The sequence below is a fragment of the Anoplolepis gracilipes genome, chromosome 5 (assembly GCF_047496725.1).
Source record: "Anoplolepis gracilipes chromosome 5, ASM4749672v1, whole genome shotgun sequence".
Classification (NCBI taxonomy): domain Eukaryota; kingdom Metazoa; phylum Arthropoda; class Insecta; order Hymenoptera; family Formicidae; genus Anoplolepis; species Anoplolepis gracilipes.
This window is the reverse complement of record NC_132974.1, coordinates 13,736,385-13,756,774: the sequence shown is the minus strand read 5'-3', so window position 1 is coordinate 13,756,774 and position 20,390 is coordinate 13,736,385. Positions and strand designations below refer to the sequence as shown.

The 20,390-nt window shown below is 32.2% G+C and overlaps 2 protein-coding genes and 1 long non-coding RNA gene across 5 annotated transcripts; 1 reads left to right on the top strand and 2 right to left on the bottom strand.

The window, feature by feature from the left end:
* The first annotated feature begins 533 nt into the window (after window positions 1-533).
* LOC140666057 (solute carrier family 15 member 1) lies at window positions 534-13,375 on the top strand. 3 transcript variants are annotated; one of them, XM_072892785.1, is made up of 10 exons: window positions 534-729; window positions 3,147-3,187; window positions 8,421-8,499; window positions 9,050-9,278; window positions 9,577-9,845; window positions 9,930-10,012; window positions 10,792-11,208; window positions 11,313-11,544; window positions 11,618-12,225; window positions 12,530-13,375. In XM_072892785.1, exons 1-10 carry the CDS (start codon window positions 678-680, stop codon window positions 12,704-12,706), a joined length of 2,187 nt encoding a protein of 728 aa, XP_072748886.1. In that variant the 5' UTR covers window positions 534-677; the 3' UTR covers window positions 12,707-13,375. The 3 variants fall into 3 exon arrangements, with proteins under 3 accessions (XP_072748886.1, XP_072748888.1, XP_072748889.1); XM_072892787.1 differs by lacking the exons at window positions 534-729; window positions 3,147-3,187 and adding an exon at window positions 4,952-5,345 and having other exon boundaries at window positions 12,530-13,370; XM_072892788.1 differs by lacking the exons at window positions 534-729; window positions 3,147-3,187 and adding an exon at window positions 7,998-8,146 and having other exon boundaries at window positions 12,530-13,370.
* LOC140666066 (uncharacterized) lies at window positions 2,640-4,996 on the bottom strand. The gene is made up of 2 exons (XR_012046697.1): window positions 4,883-4,996; window positions 2,640-4,720 (listed from the first exon to the last, which is right to left on the bottom strand). It is a non-coding gene; the product is annotated as an uncharacterized lncRNA (long non-coding RNA).
* Window positions 13,376-14,514: 1,139 nt separating the features above from the next.
* LOC140666056 (uncharacterized) lies at window positions 14,515-19,953 on the bottom strand. The gene is made up of 5 exons (XM_072892784.1): window positions 19,394-19,953; window positions 18,473-18,577; window positions 17,402-17,635; window positions 15,012-17,147; window positions 14,515-14,867 (listed from the first exon to the last, which is right to left on the bottom strand). Exons 1-5 carry the CDS (start codon window positions 19,562-19,564, stop codon window positions 14,784-14,786), a joined length of 2,730 nt encoding a protein of 909 aa, XP_072748885.1. The 5' UTR covers window positions 19,565-19,953; the 3' UTR covers window positions 14,515-14,783.
* Between the last annotated feature and the right edge of the window lie 437 nt (window positions 19,954-20,390).

Sequence of the window (20,390 nt, the reverse complement as noted above, 5' to 3'; positions counted from 1 at the left end):
TCGATCCTTAGCTTCATATAGTTTCTCGACACCGCGGATATGCGACCAGATTTAGTCATTGCACGTGTTTTTCTTACAGGCTACTTTCTTGAGCTTGTCACAGAGAAGACGACGTTGTTCCTCACGAAAAAAAAAAAAAGGATACGATGCGCTTCAACCTGATTTCGAGCTCTTCCGCATGTAAACGATGGATAGGACGAATACTCTCTTTATCGAGACGAAAACAAGCCTGCGAAAAGTATTATCTTGTTTTATATCATCAAACGATTAAATGAACAACTTTCTTTATTTATTACGTGTATTAGATTAAAGAACTTGATATAAATTTTAATCGTTGATTATTATGTAATGTAATACAAGACTTTTTACAGCAAACAAATGCGGAGGAAAATGAGATTGAAAAATCACTCGGTGATATTCGGGCCATGAAAAATCCAAATCCTCATATATATCCTCCTCGCTCCTAATATTATATAGTGATGGAATCTCAAGATTTTCGAGTAGAGTATTGTAACGCGATAAACTCGCGTCTCTGCAATCGGATTGTTCAGACCTGCAGGTTTTAGTAGATAAGATGGAAAGGCGAGATATAATCTACAGTTGATATTACGATCGAAAAGACGGATCAGTTATCGTCGCGAGGGTAAGCTGACTAGGAGAGAAGACTAGGAGTGAAGATGAATACTTCAGATGTAACGAGGAAAAAGAATTCCGAAAACGAGATTCAAGGTACTGAATGGTTTAAGAAAAGAAAAAGAAAATAGTCAAACTTTCGTGTGTTTTTTGAGCTCCGTCGTATAAAAAGATCAAATAAACTAGGTATTTTTTTTACATTAAATTGGAAAGATAAAAACATAGATTGTCTTGTTTCCTCTATTTTATTGTACAAATCATTCGATTTACGGTTCATTGCATGTTTGGTTTCTCTCACATCGATCGATTACGCGTGATCCACACTGTTGTTGAAATGAGGACGCGCTTTCCTTCGGTAAATTTCCGTTAATCGCATTATATTATGCCTTCGATAATGAAAATAAACATTTTTTCAGCCACTGTTAGGCATAATTATAATCGATCGTTTTTCATGTCAGTTTGAAAGATAATTCGATTACAACGGCCAACAAATTTCGATGATAATACATTCACATATGTACGTATTGTTATTGAAATTGATTGATTAATTGTAATCAAATTATATGTATATATAGTTTATTTAATTTAAATAATGAATATCCTAATTGTCAATTAAATAATTAATTTATACTAATAAATATAGATAAGTTAAAGAAATAAGATCGAACAAATACTGACGAAATATAAATAATACCGATGAAATACATTCCATCTACGTTTATATTATAACTGCAAGCTAATTAATTTAATCAAATGTTTATTTAGATTACCAAAGTACAACATTCTTATCTTTTGCGCGTAGCAAACCAACTTGCCAATCATTTAGATAAATGACTTCTGAAATCACGAACGCAAACAAAATTACTCTTGAGAAATTATATAAATATAATTACCTCTAAATTGTAAGAAAGTACAATTTCATTATTTAGACAGATAAATAGAAAAGTATTAAGAAGATATGCCTTGATGAATTGCAATCGTAATTATTTTAATTTAAAATAGAAAATTAATTTATTATTTAAACTTATATATGTAACTTATTATATGTAAATACATCAAAGATAATGCGCATAATAGGAATATAGCAATTTAATTAAAATAATCATTTAATTTTTTTTTAGAACTCAATCTTTTAATCAAGTACATTGGACACTTTTTTTATCTATCCAAGAATGTTAAGTGTTTATAGTGTATCAATTACGATCCGATACGGTCGACAACACAAATAATTGGGAAGCACTAATATCGACAATATATTGTGTCTTTTTATATTTTGAAATAATAATGGTATTTATCTCAGAGTTGTGATAATTAATACAGGAAGCGAAAGTGATAAGAAATTGTTGAGTGAAGACAAAAGATGACGTAGACTGAATTCCCATTATTGTGTGCGCGCTATCTGATTAAATTCAATGTTACAATCGCAAAAAGAAAAAACAAAACGATAATGTAGGTTTCACGAACGACAAATCCCTCGACATAAATCGATAAAATATTTAATTGGCAGTTTAACCGGGACTCGTGTAATAATTTTTTTAATAAGCCCGATTGGTCCATGACCTAATTTAAACAGTCGCACACAAATTCGCCGCTACTGTTATGAATATTGATGATTGGCGTAAATGGTCGTCGCGATCGCTTTCGCCGCTATCTATTCACGACTCGTTCCCATGCGATTTTCTTGCATAATCATTACCATTCGAATATCCGCAAAAGTTTTTACCGATTGGATTACATTCGCGATTTATGACCTACTTTATTGCTTTATGAGATGTTGGAGAAAGGGCTTGAGGATTTGGAAAACTTGAAGTACTTTAGATACTATTCAATAAATTATTCCTGTAAAATATTTCAATTTTCCTATCTTTACTATTTTTCTTCATTTCTCTTCATTCTATTTAGGCAATAAAGAAAATGTATTAAATTGTTGATCAAAGAGATTTAATAAAAACAAATTAATTAATTAATATTGTTAGGTATAAAAAATTTCTTCCATCTCTGAAGGATTAATTCTTCGATTTATATTTATTAGCTATTTTATATACAATAGGTTAAACAAGCCATTGATGATCCAAACTGATCTCTTGATTAAATGCACGATGGTGCAGATTATTAAATTTATGCAAATATTATTAAGTAGCTACTGCGGTCGAATCTAAAACTCTAAAATGAAATCCGGTTTATACTAGTACTCGAAATCGCGCACACAAATTTATTATACAGAATTGAATCGTTCAGACGATAACTCCGTTAAGCGATCTATCGGGTGACAATCAAAATATAATGTGGCTGCTTTCAAAATAAAAATACAGATTGCTCGAATTTGACGAACAAGACGATATTTCTTGTCCTAGTCTATTATAATTTTTGCAAATATCTTGACAAAAACGATTCTTTTAGCATTTTATTTTATCAGTCTTGATTTCTTTTTCCTTTTCTTTATAGTTTGTCTCAATAGCTCGATAGAAGAATCAATTGCTTTGTCATAAATACTCGTATATTTTGTGTTTCAGATCATCCAGACAATCAGAACAATGTCGAGAGACAAGAGCAGGTGAGATTTAAACTTCAATTCGCAAATATTGGTGAAAAAAATTAGTTTAATAATTTACACGTATATTTTTGTGCAATTCATAATAGCGATAAGATTATGAGAAAATCAGTAAGAATATCAATAATCGTTATATCGTATATAATCTCGGTAGATAATTTCACCTGTTTCCGACGCGACGAGCATTGGTGAAAATATGCACCGTATTACTTTCGCTTTACAGCAATAACGTTACTTCAAGATCGAAAAGTTATCATTATTACTGCGCATTTAACTGCGTTGCATAATTCGTGACGAGATGCAGTAATTTCGTGACAAAGTATATTTTTACGTACGGAACGATCGTTATTAATGCGATTTAACAAAAAGAAAAAAAAATTAAAAATATAAGAATCCCAGTGATCTTTTGTCGGCAAGTCCACGTGGTCCTCACACGTTTCGAAACCGCCAAATAAATAATGTCTCGCATCTCGAATTGCGTATCCGTTTTACAACAGATTCCGTAACACAAGCGTCGTTCCAGTTCCAGAATAAATCCGTAAAAAAGAAGTCGCGTACGATATGTCTTATACTTTAGCAGCATCGTAAATTTTCACACACAATAGTAATAATTTTTAAATTTTTAATACATTTTTCTCGGTAAAGGAAACTTTAATGTACATACGCGTGATTAAAGCAATTGCGAAAATTAGCTTAACGTTTCTTTTTTTTTTTTTTTTTTTGTTAAATTATTACCTTTTTAATTGTCGCAGTGAAAATGAGTCTAGACAAACGGATTTCGATATTTCTACACTTATAATAATATTTATCTCTCGATATCTCTCCCTGTAAACAAAAGATATGATCGTAATAACAATTCAATTACAATCAACTAACAATTAATACTTAATTGTCTCGCACGAAATTCTTCTACACGATAGATAATACATACACAAAAGAGATAACACATATACAATTATCTAAACAAACAGAATAAAATGAACATGGGACGATCCCGGATTTCCTCTGGATTACAACTATTCAACGCATACTGATAATTATGTATAAAAAATATGCGGTTCTGCCGTTGTAAACCTATTATATAATTGATAGATTAGCATAACATAAGAAATGCAATTCTATTATTAGTATTGAAGATGACGTTTACTTTGCAAGGATATAGTTTTACTTTGTTGCACTGACTCTATTTCTTTTTCCACCTCTCCTTCTCTCTCTTTTTAATTTTAAATAATATTTATCATTTTCTTTTTCTCAATTAGAGAGAAAAAGAAATAATAGATATTATTTATTATTCTTTTATATTATATTTATTTATCATTCTTTTTTTCTCTTTCTATTCTCTTCAGAGAGAAAGGAGGAGAGAATTATAATCAATTATTGCAAACACTGAGAGAATCTGCTTCTTAAATTATTTACACCTTTAATTGATTTATCTCACTCGATGACAATAATCTTCTCAATCGTGAAGCCATAATATCTCGACGCGTGTCAGGCATGAAGAAGAGAATTGACACGTCTTGCGTGCACCTGAGTTACCTGGAAAATGATCGTTCGATGACACGTATACTTTCACAAACTGTTCCAAAACTGGCGCATTATGCTGCGTAGTGTACAATACCGTCACACGCGCCTTTATTATATACCGACTTTGTAATACACACTATTATACACACTTGTTCACGATGGTGTGTTGCCTACCTCTACTCTTTGGTAGCGAACTGTCTCCGCTCACTGTTGTCAGTCTCGATCACGAGCGCGTACGAGCGGAACCATCGTCGACGACGAGCGCTCGTTCGAGCTGTCATTCTCCGATCTTTAATAAGCAAAAAAAAAAAAAAAATTATTCACGCATTGTTATTGGAATAACACATTCGAAGTAATTTTTTAAACATTTTTAAATACCGGAGGATATCGCTTATTTTATCGGGTAATATTTCTAAAAATACGAACACGTGTATACGAATGCGCATAAAATTAACATTTCGATATGTTTAATCTAAGTGTTTCTTGTTTCCTGGGATTGTAACGCGTTCACCGACGTGTCGGGACAAACCGGTTCCACAAAGCAACCGATTTTTGTGTTAGTGGATTAATATTAATTTGTGTAGATAGTTGCGTCCTGATCTCACACAACATGGTTGTCAATAAGAAGCACGTGCAGGTAAAACTTATATTGTCGATTATATTATCGCGATTAGTCGCTCTATAACTATCAATATTTGCAATTGCTCGACGTCAGATGACTTTAATCACAGCTCAATCAATCAATCATAGTGTTAGAATAATTAGACTGAAAATCAGTTTCACTCTTCTAAAAGGTCACTTGGAAATTTTGTAAAATAAAAATCAAGGAAAAAAATATATCTCTTGGTTCTATATTTCTAAAAACACGTCGTGCAAAAAAGTCCCTTTGTTTATTTACATTTTTTACTTAATATAACGTGATTTGATTTTATAATTTTGAAAAGGTTTTCATTTCGATTAATAAAATTGAATCTAATATTGATATATCTTCGTTCATATCCAAATTATCTAATCTATTCAGGCGTGAATCATTTATGTATACAAAGTGTTTCATATTATTTTTGAACGATCTGTTGCCAAATTTTTTCTTAACAAAACGAATATGGAGGCGTCAAATTTTTTAAATTATAAATGATGGAAAGAAAGCGCATTTTCGCGAATTAAACTTTAAAAAGTTAAATAAATTATAAAGTCACATTTTTCAGTTGATTTAGAGTTTGTTTTCATAAAAAATTTGAACTTTAATTACAAAGTAAAGATCGGAAAGCCGCAGATTGAATAATGGATCTTCTCAAAATATTTACAAAGAAAATAATGTCTAAAATCGAAGGATCGTTGACATGTCATGATACGACGCCTTATGTTGCGTCTCTGCGTGTGCGTATCTTTTACGCACGAGAGACAAATGTGTGTTACGATTTAAATGCAAGTCTTAAATCATACCAATCGCTGAGTGGGGTTTGAAGGATAACTCGGATTTTAAATTGAGCGCTGCGGTTCACTGACTCAATTCCATTCACTATCCGCATACCCGACTAATTCCCTTAATTGCGGTCGATCATTATTATACTTTCTCTGAGACACAAATCTTTCTTCAAGTTTCCCGGTCCATTCGTGCTCGATAATCAACTCGAGACAGATTTTTATTTCCGGTTACGTAATTATAATAAGAAAATTAATAATTGTTATACTAATTGTAAGTCATATATTTCGACTCTTATTATATTAGATCATTGCGACATTGTCAGATGAAAGATAAATAGATCGCAGATGAAGAATATATCTGTAATCGATCGCCTTAATTATTATCGGAAAAAAACACCACTTTATTTCCGATTACGTAATTATAATAAAAAAATTAATTTATTATTGTTATGCTATGTCATATATTTCGACTCTTATTATATTAGATCATTGCGACATTGTCAGATGAAAGATAACTAGATCGCAGATAAAGAATATATCTATAATCGATCGTACAAATAAGCGCCTTAATTATTATCGAAAAAGAACACCATTTTATGTCCTGGTTCGTAAATCTCTATATTCCGATTATTTGTAACGAGATGTGAATGTATCGTCATGTTTGGGAAAACTTACAATTAATCGCGCAAGTAATCGAAATTCCAGCGCAATTAGTATATAGGATGTTATAAAAACTGTATGTCTCTTTAATCTCAAAATTTCCAATAATATTAGTGTACTATAGTAATATTAATATTATAAATTTCGGTTTAAAATTATATCAAGTTTTAAATCAAAACAGATTACAGGAAAATGTTATAATGTCATCGACATTATAATATATTATATGTTATAGCATCCACTTACTGATATTTTAATTAATCATTTTTATTAGAAAACGTTGATTTACTTTCTTTGAAAGTGATTCTAATTTATTATTAATGATCTTTTTATCGATTTTCATATTCATTAGTAACGATGTTATTTTTATTTATCTTTTGTTTTTTTTTAAATTGACATTTTAACATCTGCATGCAAAATTTTTCTCAAATCTAAAAACAATAATGTTAAGTTATTGTTTGTGTTGTAAAAAATGTAATTACTGATTATAGAATATAAAAGTTGCTTGTACAAATCTTTATGTCTTATATCACATTGATGTATGCAATATAGTTTAATCGACTGATAGCCTATCGGAATACAATTTGCAATCAAATTTTATAACGATGTTTTACGATATTTGCATGCACGATCAAAACATAATGTTATCATTAATAAATTGTTAAAACGAGAATTTAAAGTTAATAACAAAGACTTTTTTTAATTTTTGTATTTATTGTATAAACGATTTCTCTTCACGTACACAAGTTTCTTTTTTGGAATAAAAACAGGTCTTGAATTGCTGTATCAAGGCTTTCTGTATAATTCATGAAGAACCTTGCTAGAAATCTGTGTTACTGCAAAAATGTTGTAAATGCTTGTTTAAATTAAATACGCAAGAATTCATCGAGAAATATGGGAAATATATTCTCATTCTACATTATTTTATTTTAAATCTCTCTTTCTCTTTCGCTCTTACATTAAATCTTCCTACTGCTGTACATATTTTTCTTGTTTCTAAGTTCTATTATTAAAAAAAAAAGAGCAAATATTAAGGAAAATATATGTATGCTTTTATGATTAGAAGGTATATTACTTAATCTCATTCAAAACTGCAAGTCATTTTGTTATCAAGTCTTTATCCCCAACAATTAAATTTATGACCTGGCACGCATAATAGTCCAGCCGATGTGGCCTTCGCATTTTACGTTAGAAAATAGTTGAAAATGAATGTGCCTGCCGTAACAATAGTGTTAATCGGGTCAATATGATCACGCTAGAGCTGTCTCTAATAGAAAATGAACATTGTTAAACAATTTGAGACAAGATATCTCTTAAACAGAATCTATTTTGTTTAATAATTTTAAAAAAATGGTTTTACTTTAATATAAATTCTTTTAGTTTAAAAATTGGAAATTATTAAAAAATATATTAATTTCAAAAATTAATTATCGAAATATTTACTAATTCTATAGTTTTGCTTAAATCTGTGTGACAAAAAATTGTCGCTTTAAAAATTGTGAAAAAGATTATTATTAATGAATAAATAATCATATTAATAACCCAAAATATAAATATAATATTAATATTTTATTGAAGAGAGAGAGAATTTAATTATTTTTTTAATAAGATTTTTTTAACTTTTCAGAAGATAAAATATCCCAAATCTGTATTTTTCATTGTCACCAATGAATTCTGCGAAAGATTCTCCTTCTATGGAATGCGCAGTAAGTATATAAATAATTAACATCAATTTAACGTATAAGTATTAACGTCTATTACATTCTGCGATCTATGCAATTTAAAAATATTGTTGTGTCAATTAAAACAATTCTTTCAATTATAACAATGACTGAAACTAAAATAATTTTCAATTGAAAATACCAAATAGAGAAAATTTCTACTTTATTATATTATGTAAGATGTTATATGACTATAATATATTTACTTGACAGATCCTTTAACTTTAAAGCATTACATAAAACACTAACAAAAGAATATTTTACGAATCGTTCAGTACTTAAAAAATAAAGTTATAGTGCAATTAAAATAAAATTATTGTATATATTATATTAAAATCCATACTTAAGTATTTTTTTGTATATATATTTTTAATATGATTTTTTAACTAATATTTTAAATAAAGCACACAATTTGTTGATTTTTAGTTTAGTGAAATTTTGGTAACTAAGAAACTTAATAGCTTTGATGTTAATGTTGAATATGATTAAATGTCACTTCATTAGACTATAGATTGACACGTAATTATTTTTTCAGCCATCCTAGCGCTGTACTTGAGTGACATGCTAAAGTACAACGAGGATACAGCCACAATGATTTATCATGTCTTTATTTGTTTCGTTTATTTCTTCCCGCTATTGGGCGCAATCATATCTGATTCTTGGCTCGGAAAATATCGCACCATTTTTTATGTCAGCGTTATTTACGCAATTGGACAGCTGATTTTATCTGCAAGTGCGACACCTCCTTTCGGCCTACCCGCAAGGTCAGTATCAGCATATATATATATGTAAAATACATCTTTTTTAAGAATATACGCATTGGAAATTTTATAAATAATTTTTACAATTTGAAAATTTATATATTTTTTATATAAAAAATATTTTAACAGAATTAAAAAAAAAAAGATTACATTTCTGAATTTAAATATTACTTGAATATGGCACAAATTTACATATCGTTCAAATGCTATTTGATTTGGACAATTATATTATAAGCATTCTATAAATTCTATCGGTAAAGAAAAAAATATAAAATCTTAAATTTTATTTTCAATTTTCCAGGGAATTGTCCATGATAGGTTTACTCCTGATTGCACTTGGCACAGGCGGAATAAAACCTTGTGTGTCAGCTTTCGGGGGCGATCAGTTCATTCTGCCTCAACAGGAACGACAATTGGCAATGTTCTTTTCCCTTTTCTACTTCTCCATTAACACGGGCTCTCTGATTTCGACTTTGCTTACTCCGGTGATACGCGACACAAAATGTTTCGAAGATAACTGCTTTTCTCTAGCATTTCTGATACCGGCAATTTTAATGATTGTATCGATTGGTAAGAAACGAAAAAACATTTTAATATAAATTTTTTTCTTCCTATTAAACAAACAGAATTTTATTAACAAAGTCTTATTTTCAGTAATCTTTGTTTCGGGAAAACGAATGTATAAAATAGTGGAGCCTATGGGTAATCTCATTCTCAAGGTTTCCAAGTGCATCTGTGTAAGTTTTCGCATCATTTTAAAGAATTTCGCGATTGTCATCGCACAAATTTTTAAAATTTTACTCTTGAAACACACAGAAATCAAATGCATAATAGCATTGTATGAGAAGAGGGAGCAAAAATATTTTCAAGTGTAATAAATTTTTTAAAGTTTTGCAAATTATAGATTTCTCGCGATTTTATGAATCTTTTCAATCATTTACATCGTATTTTTGAATTAATTATATAATTTAGTAATTTAGTAATATTAATATACATATAGTAATATTGTTATATTGCCTTCTGCAAAATATATAACGTGCAAGCGAGTCAACGTTTTAAATACCGACTTAATAATAGTAATATTAATATTAAGTAATTTTTTAATTTAAATCGAGGAATTTCAAAGACTTTCGTGATTGTCATCGCACAAATTTTTAAAATTTTACTCTTGAAACACACAGAAATCAAATGCATAATAGCATTGTATGAGAAGAGGGAGAAAAAATATTTTCAAGTGTAATAATTTTTTAAAGTTTTGCAAATTATAGATTTCTCGCGATTTTATGAATCTTTCCAATCATTTGTATCGTATTTTTGAATTAATTATGTAATTTAGTAATATTAATATAAATATAGTAATAATAGTAATATTGTTATATTGCCTCCTGCAAAATATATAACGTGCAAGCGAGTTAACGTTCTGCATACCGATTTAATAATAGTAATATTAATATTAAGTAATTTTTTAATTCAAATCGAAGATCTTTTAAAGTCTCCTTTTCTGTTTGGAAATTAGCGCGCAATCTGTAATAAAGTAAAGAGCAAAGAAAGGAAATGCGATCATTGGCTCGACCACGCCGATGATACCTATGAAAAGAAGCTAATCGAAGATATCAAGGCCGCATTGCGGGTCCTAAAACTGTTCGTACCATTGCCAATATTCTGGGCACTCTACGACCAGCAGGGCTCTCAGTGGACGTTTCAAGCAACGCGGATGGATGGTCAGATAGGCAGTTTCATGCTGCTGCCCGACCAGCTGCAAGCCGTCAATCCGTTGTTGATCATCATCTTCATACCCATCTTCGAAACCTGTATCTATCCGGTTTTCGCCAAAATACACATAATCAACACGCCTTTGAAGAAGCTCGTTGTCGGCGGATTCTTGGCCAGCGTGGCCTTCATCGTGGCCGGGCTCGTCGAATTAGAACTCGAGGTATTGAGAAAACCATTTTTTCACATATCATAAACATAACTGCTTTTTATGTACCATTATAAAACAGACAAATATGTAGAGTTTTGATTTCTGTTTTATTTCAGAAAACTTATCCAAAGTTACCCTCAGAAGGATTCGCTCAAATTCGGATTTTTAATACGCTGAATTGTCCTGTAACTCTAACTATGACAGAACAGAATATTGAAATAAAGTCGCTGAGTATGTGGGCAGATTTAGAAGTGAAAGCGCAGAAAGGCTCGGTTGCATTGCCCTACACAGCAAATTTCACAGCTTGCAATTATAAAGGCTACACGAATTTGGCTCCTGAAGTGTCAGGTAAAAAATCCAGGTGAAATTGTATGGATACTGCAATCTTACTGCGTACAATACAAGTGATTTCTTTTACTAGGAAAACTTACAGCCGTGGAAGCCAACGCAACATCTTGGGTTATAACGCCCTTGGGACTGCAATATCACTACGAGGATTATGTGGATAAGCCGGCTAAGGGTAAGCCGACGGTTCGTGGTCTCATCTATCTAGCGCCCCAAGTGAACGGCAATTCCACTCTGAGATTCGTCTATGGCGAATTGAATCAGACGGTGTTATCAATAACGGTCAATAGCTCGATTTTTGCTCATTCGGAACTGAAGCAATTCGATAAACCAGACACGTACGACGTCTATCTGGACGATCATCTGCTGAAGAAAGGGGTGCCCTTCAAACTCGGCGGGGCGTACACCGTGGTGGGTAACTATATGCCCACGTTAGAGAATAAGATCACTGGTGAAATAATCACAGTCACGCAACCCAACTCGCTTCACATGGCCTACATGTTGCCGCAATACATTATCATCACGATGGCCGAGGTGATGTTCTCTATAACAGGTCTGCAATTCGCCTTCACCCAGGCACCGGAGAGTATGAAATCTCTATTACAGGCAGGTTGGTTGTTGAGCGTGGCTTTCGGCAATCTCATCGTGGTGATTGTAAAGGGTTCGCGTCCTTTCGAACGACAGGTAAGTGCTTCAATTTGACGATCTTTGTTTTTTGTTGAGATCTACGCAATGGATTTCATTTCATAAAATAACTTTCAATTGTGTTACATTCTTATACTAAATTTTTTTCTAATTAAAAAATCCAACAAATTTTATGTGGTTTTTTTCTATTATTCGCGTGCGTGGCATTCGAAATATTTTGTTAAATTCTTACCTAGATTATTTTTGCAATCAATTATACAAAGGAAACATTGACCATTTAATCAAAAGACATTATGTGAGATAAATCACAGACTAAATTTTAGGAAATCGTTATTTATTTCAGGTCTACGAGATTTTTTTGTACGCTGGTCTGATGGCGGTAGTTATTTCGATATTCGCCGTGATGACCATATTCTACAAGTATGTGGAAATATCAAACGAAGAAGTCAGTGATGAGGCCATAGCTCTAGAAGAGAAAAAGGGGAATGTTAATTCGGCTTACAAAGAGGACGAAAAATGATACTAACAGGGACGATCGAGCAAGAAATCATAATTTTTACGTGTCCTCTTAGTCAAATGAGGAAAGGAAACATAGCTCTGCGACATAGCTTTAACAATATTTTGATTCTGTTTCTATCAAATGTGAACACATCGTCCTTGAATGTGACAAAATACGTGAACTTTTCACAAACTCATCTCTCTTTATAATAGGAAGAATTCGTAAGAAAAAAAAAACTTTTTACAGACTGAAAAAAGATACATATGCATTGAATATTTGACGAGAATCCGTAATGTGTTTTAACTATAAGAAAAGATGGTAAAATAAACACCATATATTTTAGAATATTTAAAATTTTAAAGATTTTATAATTAAAAACTTTTAACAGTTTCCACGTTTTTACGGTATTAAAGGAAAATTGATAAGTATTACGAGAATTGTACGAATGTTGTAAATGATAGAATCACATAAATCCTGTGACAATAATTATAAGATTAAGAATTGTTAAAGATTGAAAAATGAAGTATTTAAATTATATGTATGTTGTGCGTGAATGTTGTGAGAAATTTAATAAATGAATGAGAGTGATATCATAACTTTGTAAGTATAATGATTAATGATTATATAGTCAGAAATTTCTGTTCGATACTACTAGTTGAAGCGAAAATTGTATATAAATGTTTTTACACAAGAAGGAAGCAATAATGAAATTAATGACATTTGGACAATGATTATTTAAGTTGTACAAGACACAAAAGTAGAAAATTGGGTACACTCGAAAATCGAAGCGGTTCAGATTGCAAAGTCATCAGAGAACTGTAAGTCTCGGTGTTGTTTGTGTCTATAACATTTATTTCTACAAATCCAGCTAAGTTTCCACAAGCTCTAGCGAAATGTAACAATGCGTGTGTCGTGTGATTCGTTAATCTCGAGAGTGCAGTAAATCGAATAAATATTCAGTGTCGCTGGATTCTTATCATCGAACACGTACATCGTTTCGCGGAACACACATGCAGCGGAGAAGTGACAATCTCAAAATTGATTTTTTGGATCGAAAAATGTTGGCAGCCAACAATTCTCCTGCAACAAATCCTGACATGGAGGATAATATACATTTATCAAGGATTGAATTGCAATTATTCCTGCGCTCGCAAAGTTATCCACATAGGCCAGTTATTCAGCCCTAAATAAGATATACTCCTTTCATTTTAAGATTAATATCAATATAATTTCGGATATCAAATATATATATATATATCAAGCGATAATTAATCTTACATTTATTCACGAGTAAATGAAATTTTAACACCAGATCATTTTTTTTTTCATTGCATTTTTATCATTGGAAATTGAATTAATCGTAACATATTTCATTCCTCGTCGTAAGAAATGGAAGTGACGTTCGCCTAGTCAATCAAACTATAATATTAACCATGCAACACGAAAACATTTTTCTGAAAAAATCTACCTTTCCTTCTTTCCAATTTAAAATTATCTCTTCTTCTCTCTCTGCTTTCATCATTTCATTTTCACTGAATGTTTGAAGAAGTAATTCCTTAAGTCTAAAAACACCTAGTTTTGACATTCTATGATATAGCGTAACCATTACTATAATGAGTACTATCATATACATATACAGTGACACTTAATTTCACGCGATAAATTGAAGTATGATTATTCGATGAAAAACACTTGGTTTTTTTTTGGGACGTTTTTTTCGAGACTTCTATTCATCGCGCGCAATTAAAAATTACTTGTATACACAGAATATTCTAGCATCCTGGCGTTTCTGTCGAAATCGTCATTCTATCAAATCAGTTGTCGTTGAAATTTCTTTTTCGGTTATCAATGGAACATCCTATACATCTCTCGATAAGTCGATTATCGGCGTACGAATTCGATTTTATTCATCGTATTAACTACGAAACCTTTTGAGTATAATGTAAATAGAGCGTCATTTTGTATGTATCGTGCTTCGAGTACCTGCAGAAAACAATTTTGGGCTCGCGGTTTGCGATCCACGTTACTTACCCCAACGGATTTATTTAGCAACCTTATATATTAACTCTATAAACAAAGGCTCGTGATTAGCGGTTCGTTAGTAGAAGGGCAAATGACTAACGGTGAAGGACTTTTTATTTTCGCCCTTTACTCCGCCGCGGCGTTTAAGAGGATCCTCCTTCTAAAACAAAGAAAATTGGTTCGGTAAATGTTTCAACAATTTCAAGCAAAGAAAAGTATTATTATTCTTTTTTTTTTTTTTTTTTTTTTTTTTTGGTGTACACATGTATTAGACAGTATTTTCAAAAGCAACTTTCGCTCTCACCGTATGTGCACGTAGTTTGTCGAACATCTCACGCGCAGTGTCGTAAGCGAATGAACCGACTTGAGCGGCCGCGCTGACCAGCGTTTCCGGCAGGATGTGAACAGAATCGGCGGTGCTTAGCAGTGCCTGGTCGCTAGCAGATGTCTTTCTCGACCCTAAGTTGGAGCACGATTTGTCGGAAGATCTGCCTGTCCGATATGGACAAGACTGATATGAAAATCTACCAAAAGAAGGGTCCCGCGAACATGGACAACTATTGTTTGGTGCGCAAAAGTATTCTGGATAGTTGTTTGGACATTTATTATCGTGTCGATATATCTCGTTTCTTCTAAGTTCTTTCGTCAAAACAATGTCTACATCATGGTTGCTTCTCGGGGTTGCCGTTGCCATTGTTGTCGCTTCTCGTACATCGTTGGCTGTCGTTATCACCTGGTCACCGTACTTGTTGACATAGGTATGAGCATACATGTCAGTAGTGTCGGTCACTGACGTGGTATGCGAATGGAAGCTCTGTGTAAAGTCACCCGAATCGGTTTGTGACTGACAGCTACACTGCGATTGCGTCTTCGAATCGCAGTGAGTTTGCACAGTTAGATAGCTTGCGTGCGAATTTCTCACGTCGTCGTACGAACCGTTCGGTTCGTCTCGAGGGTTCTTTCGTTCATTCGACTGATGTTCAGCACATGGTGACTTTGAACGAACTTCTTCGTCTTCATCTTCCGTCAATAAGAAATCTTCCTCCGTCAATAAGAAATCTTCATCCGTAAAGGAATAAACAGCATCGAATTGTTTTTGCAAATCAACATTGACGCGTTCGTCGAGATTCACTGTCTGATGTTCATCATTAAAGATCTTGCCATGAACATCCACCGCAAAGACTGAATTTGGTGGGTTTGTTTTCACAGACCGTTGTTCAGGGTTTTCTTCGTTTGCCGAAAAGTGATCTTCGTTTAAGTGAATGGAGCACGGCGGTGAGGGCGGCTCTGAGAGTAGCTCAAAGCTGGGCGAATCTCGATTGCTATCGTGATGTTGTTGTTCGATGGTGGAGTCTTTGAAAGGTAATTTAATAAGAAATTCATCAGTTAAAGGCAACTGGATGATCTCGAAAGCGTCGTCATCTTCTTCCTTTTCTTTCTCTCCTTTCTCCTCCTGATCGCATGACCAGAAGCTAGTCATGTTATCAGACAATACGTCTATATTTTTCTCGCTTTTCAGTAGGTTGTTATCGAATGTGTTGCAGATGTCTCTATTAAGAAGACCCTCGTCCAACATTTGATGCCCTGTGACAGAGCAGTTCATACGAAGCTCATTCTCGATCAGTTTCAATGCCTCCAAATGAACTTTCTCGTCGGACGGTTTCGGATTCGGCAGGTTCTGCCGAGAAATAAGATCCTCCTGTGTATTATTTTCAACGGATTGCTCCTTTTCTCTCCCAATGTCGCCGATCAAGTCATCGGTGATCACTTGAGCAATTTGCTGATGTTGTTTCTTCTTCATTCTTTCATTCACCGCATGAATCCGCAAAACATTATTTCCAAGTATCTGCAGATGTAGCGTGGAATCCTGCAGAAGCTTTGAATACAACAATGAGTCCTCCATTTTCATTAAAGCGTTGTCATTCGACTGCTCTCTATCTTGAGATTTTATTGTTTCTTGGTTTTTCTCAGTTGAATGTGAATCGGAAGGATGTCGGTAAATTCGTGCCGAGGAAGGAAAATACCGAAGGCATTGAGTTCGACAAGGATCTTTCGATGGGACAGATATAAGAGAACCCACATGAGTTTTGTCCAGCAATTCCGTCATCTCTTTCACCACTTCGTTGGTGATTGTAGCTATCACGTCTTTCTTCAGCGATATATTTTTTACGGTATTCGCGTTTCGAGGTTTATCCTTGTATTTGCGTTCAGTCGACACGTCACTCAACTGTTTCTTGTCCTGAGATTTTATCTTTTTCTGACTTTTCTCATTTGAATTCAAAGAGGATTGAGAATGTGTTGTGAGAGAAGAATACTGACTTTCAGATTGATTCGATTCCTTAAGCGGCGAAAACACAAGGGAATCCAAGCGTTTGTTGAGCGTGTTCGTTACATTTTTCACCACTTCATCAGTAATTGTGGACACCATGTCTTTCTTCATCTGCGGATCAGGAAAGATCAATTGTTTTGAGTCTATATTTTATTTTAATTATATTACATTTTATTTATTTTATTTAAATCTACAGTTTATTTTTTTATGTAAATGTTTTTATCCAAATATTTAGCACTGCAACATTAATATTGCAATGTTGCAGGAAACGAGTGTATAATAGATAACAATTATTTTGTGCAAAGAAATAGTGGAAAAATTCTCGCTGATATAAAATAAAAAGTAAAAATATTTGTAGAGCTTACCAATTCCATATATTTTGTAAACCACAAAGGAGGCAACGCATCCGAACAACACTCTAAAGAAGTGTTGAATTGCTTTTGAATATCCATATTTTTCGATTCTGTCTGTTCGTTTAATTGTCCTTTAATTGAATGATTCTTGTACCTCCAAGAGTTTTCTTCATTGTCTAACATGTTTAAACCACCCACAAGCAATGTAACTGCAGCTGTGAATTTGTCGAACAGATGTTTCGCAAGCTGAAATGGAAAATTTTCGGTAATTCTAAATAACTTACTTCAAACTTTCTCCAATCTTCAAAGTTGGATTGGAACATGAAATAAAAAATTGTCTAAAAAATTATTACTTCAAATATAATTATGTGTGTGATAAAAAACTCTACGCAATTAAAAAGTATTTAAAATATTTAAGATTATACATATATACATAAGATTATATATAATAACATGATTTTTAAATCTAGAAAGACTTACGAGATCTTGATTTTGTTCATTTTTATAAATTATTTACTATTTTATTATTTTTTTTTTATTATTTATTTTATTATTTATTATTATCTTTTTTCTTAATTATTATAATTTATTATTAATTGTTTAATCTTTCAGAATTTATATATATATGTATAAAATTATTATGTCAAAAATTTAAAAAAAATTTTAATAAAAACAACAGTTTTATATTGTAATCGACATTTTGAAAAGATATTATTGTTTTTAACTTTATATATCGTATTTGGGTTTTAATTTTAATATAGTGTTTTTTATTTTTTCCTTTTGCAATATTTTTATAAAACAATTCAAAATCAATATAAATATGTCATTTTATATATACTACAAAAATTTCATTCATTTTTCACATGATGCACTTTTATCTATTGTAAATGGAAAAATTTTAATATATATATAATATATAAAACATTATTTTTTAATTACACAAAATGCAAATGTTATTAATACAGATCCAGTTTAAAGCTAATGCAATCTCTGAGTTTCGCAAAAATGTTAAATGATAAAAAAATGTTATTATTTGGCTTAATAGTTATGTTAATGATCTTATATATAGAATAAAATGTATACCTTTTTTGCCTCCTCAAACTCGCATTCCGAATCGATCGGAACAATGTCCTCCTCATCGTCGATGTAGAAAATTGTGCTATTCTTTGGTACTCCAAATTTCTTCTTCTACAACAAGCACGAAAGTGTCTCATTTTACTTATGTTAATTCAAATATACAGGATGCTCCGAAAAAAAATGAGACTCGATATAATAGAAAGACATTCGTCAAATCAATATATTTCTCAATTTTCGAATATTATTTGTGTCATTTTCACAATGCAAATAATAAAAATTCATGAAATGTAAATTAATACGAAGAGAGAGAAAGGAAGAGAAATATCAATGTAAACGGGAAGTGAATAGAAATAACATGCGTTTCAAAAGCATCACTGCTCTTGAACGCGCTCGTGCACGCACTTATGATAAATCGCTATTTACATCATCCTTTCAGCGTCATATATTATCTAAAGTGACTTGTCATTTTATTATTATTATTATTATTATTATTATTATTATTATTATGCATTACATTAAAATGTTGGTACCACATAGATACATATTTATTTAATATATATCTATCTTTGGTACTTACACAACGTTACAATTATTACAATCTTTTTTTTTATCTCTTCTTTATAAGCGCAAAATTGAAGATATTTAAATTCTAGCGAGAATAAACAACAATCCTCTCTCAAACACGACGACGTAGAGGTTTCTCGAATTATCGTCATATATATTTTCCAATATATATATATATATATATATATATATATATATATATGTGTGTGTGTATGTGTATATATATATATATATATATATATATATATATATATATATATACGGTTGACGCTGTGAAATGACGCTACAAATGGATTTTTCGTGCTGTTGGCTTAAAATAATCGACGCTAAATATACAAGAGAGAGAAAAAGAGATAAACTTACCAGTTCCGTCCGCAGGCACTCCAAATCTGTGCCAGACTCTTTTGAAAGGACTAAAGTGTGTAAGTTGTCGTGTAACGTTGATTCCTTTACCCAAAAGTGATAACCTTCCGTCCTGGTCAGCTCGGGCCACGCCGCTACCGCCGACTCTGGTAAGGTCGTTGGCAATGGCATTGTCAATCACGATAATGTATAATATTATGTATACACTCTCGCGTCTTCGCGAGCCCGCGGACGCAAGATGGAATCGCTCCGAATCCGAATCAGCTGGTCGGAAACCTCCGCAACGTCAAGCAAGCGCGTCCGTTTCTCTCGCTCCTTCTCCTATTCTTCTTCTTCTTCTTCTTCCTCGAGCTACGTTCCTCCCCTCGTAATGTGATGATGACGCATCTGTGATAGTTCACGATGCGCGACACGAGATCCTCGTTTAACGACCAACGTTATGTCACGGTACAAATAACGATATAACTACGTTAAAAGCTGCGCCGCATATGCGTAGCCTGAAGCCTGACGCAGTAGCGTTAGTGTTTTTGTGTAGAAACGAAACCGAGACTGACCATGAGATGAGCTACGCATGTTTACGCTCATGCGCAAACGGAACACGTGGTATCTGCCGCTCTGTCACTTCAAATCTTCGATCCGAACGTAGGTGTACTTTTTATATCCGTAGCGCATATCATTTCGTTGTTTACTCTTAATTCCGCGCGAATGATATTGTGTGTGTGAAGAGGAGATACTTTATAAAATAAATAATTTATTTTAATAAAATAATAATACATTATATATCTATATAATTTATAATGTATATGTGTATATATATATATATATATATATATATATATATATATTTTTTTTTTCTTTTTACACTCTCTAAGATTTCTTTTTTGATTAGTAGAAGTGGAAATAATATGTATATTATATGTATATATAGTAAGAATAATATTGTATAATTCGCTTAATCACAATTTAAGTAGACGGATGTTGCAAGGGAGAGAGACTA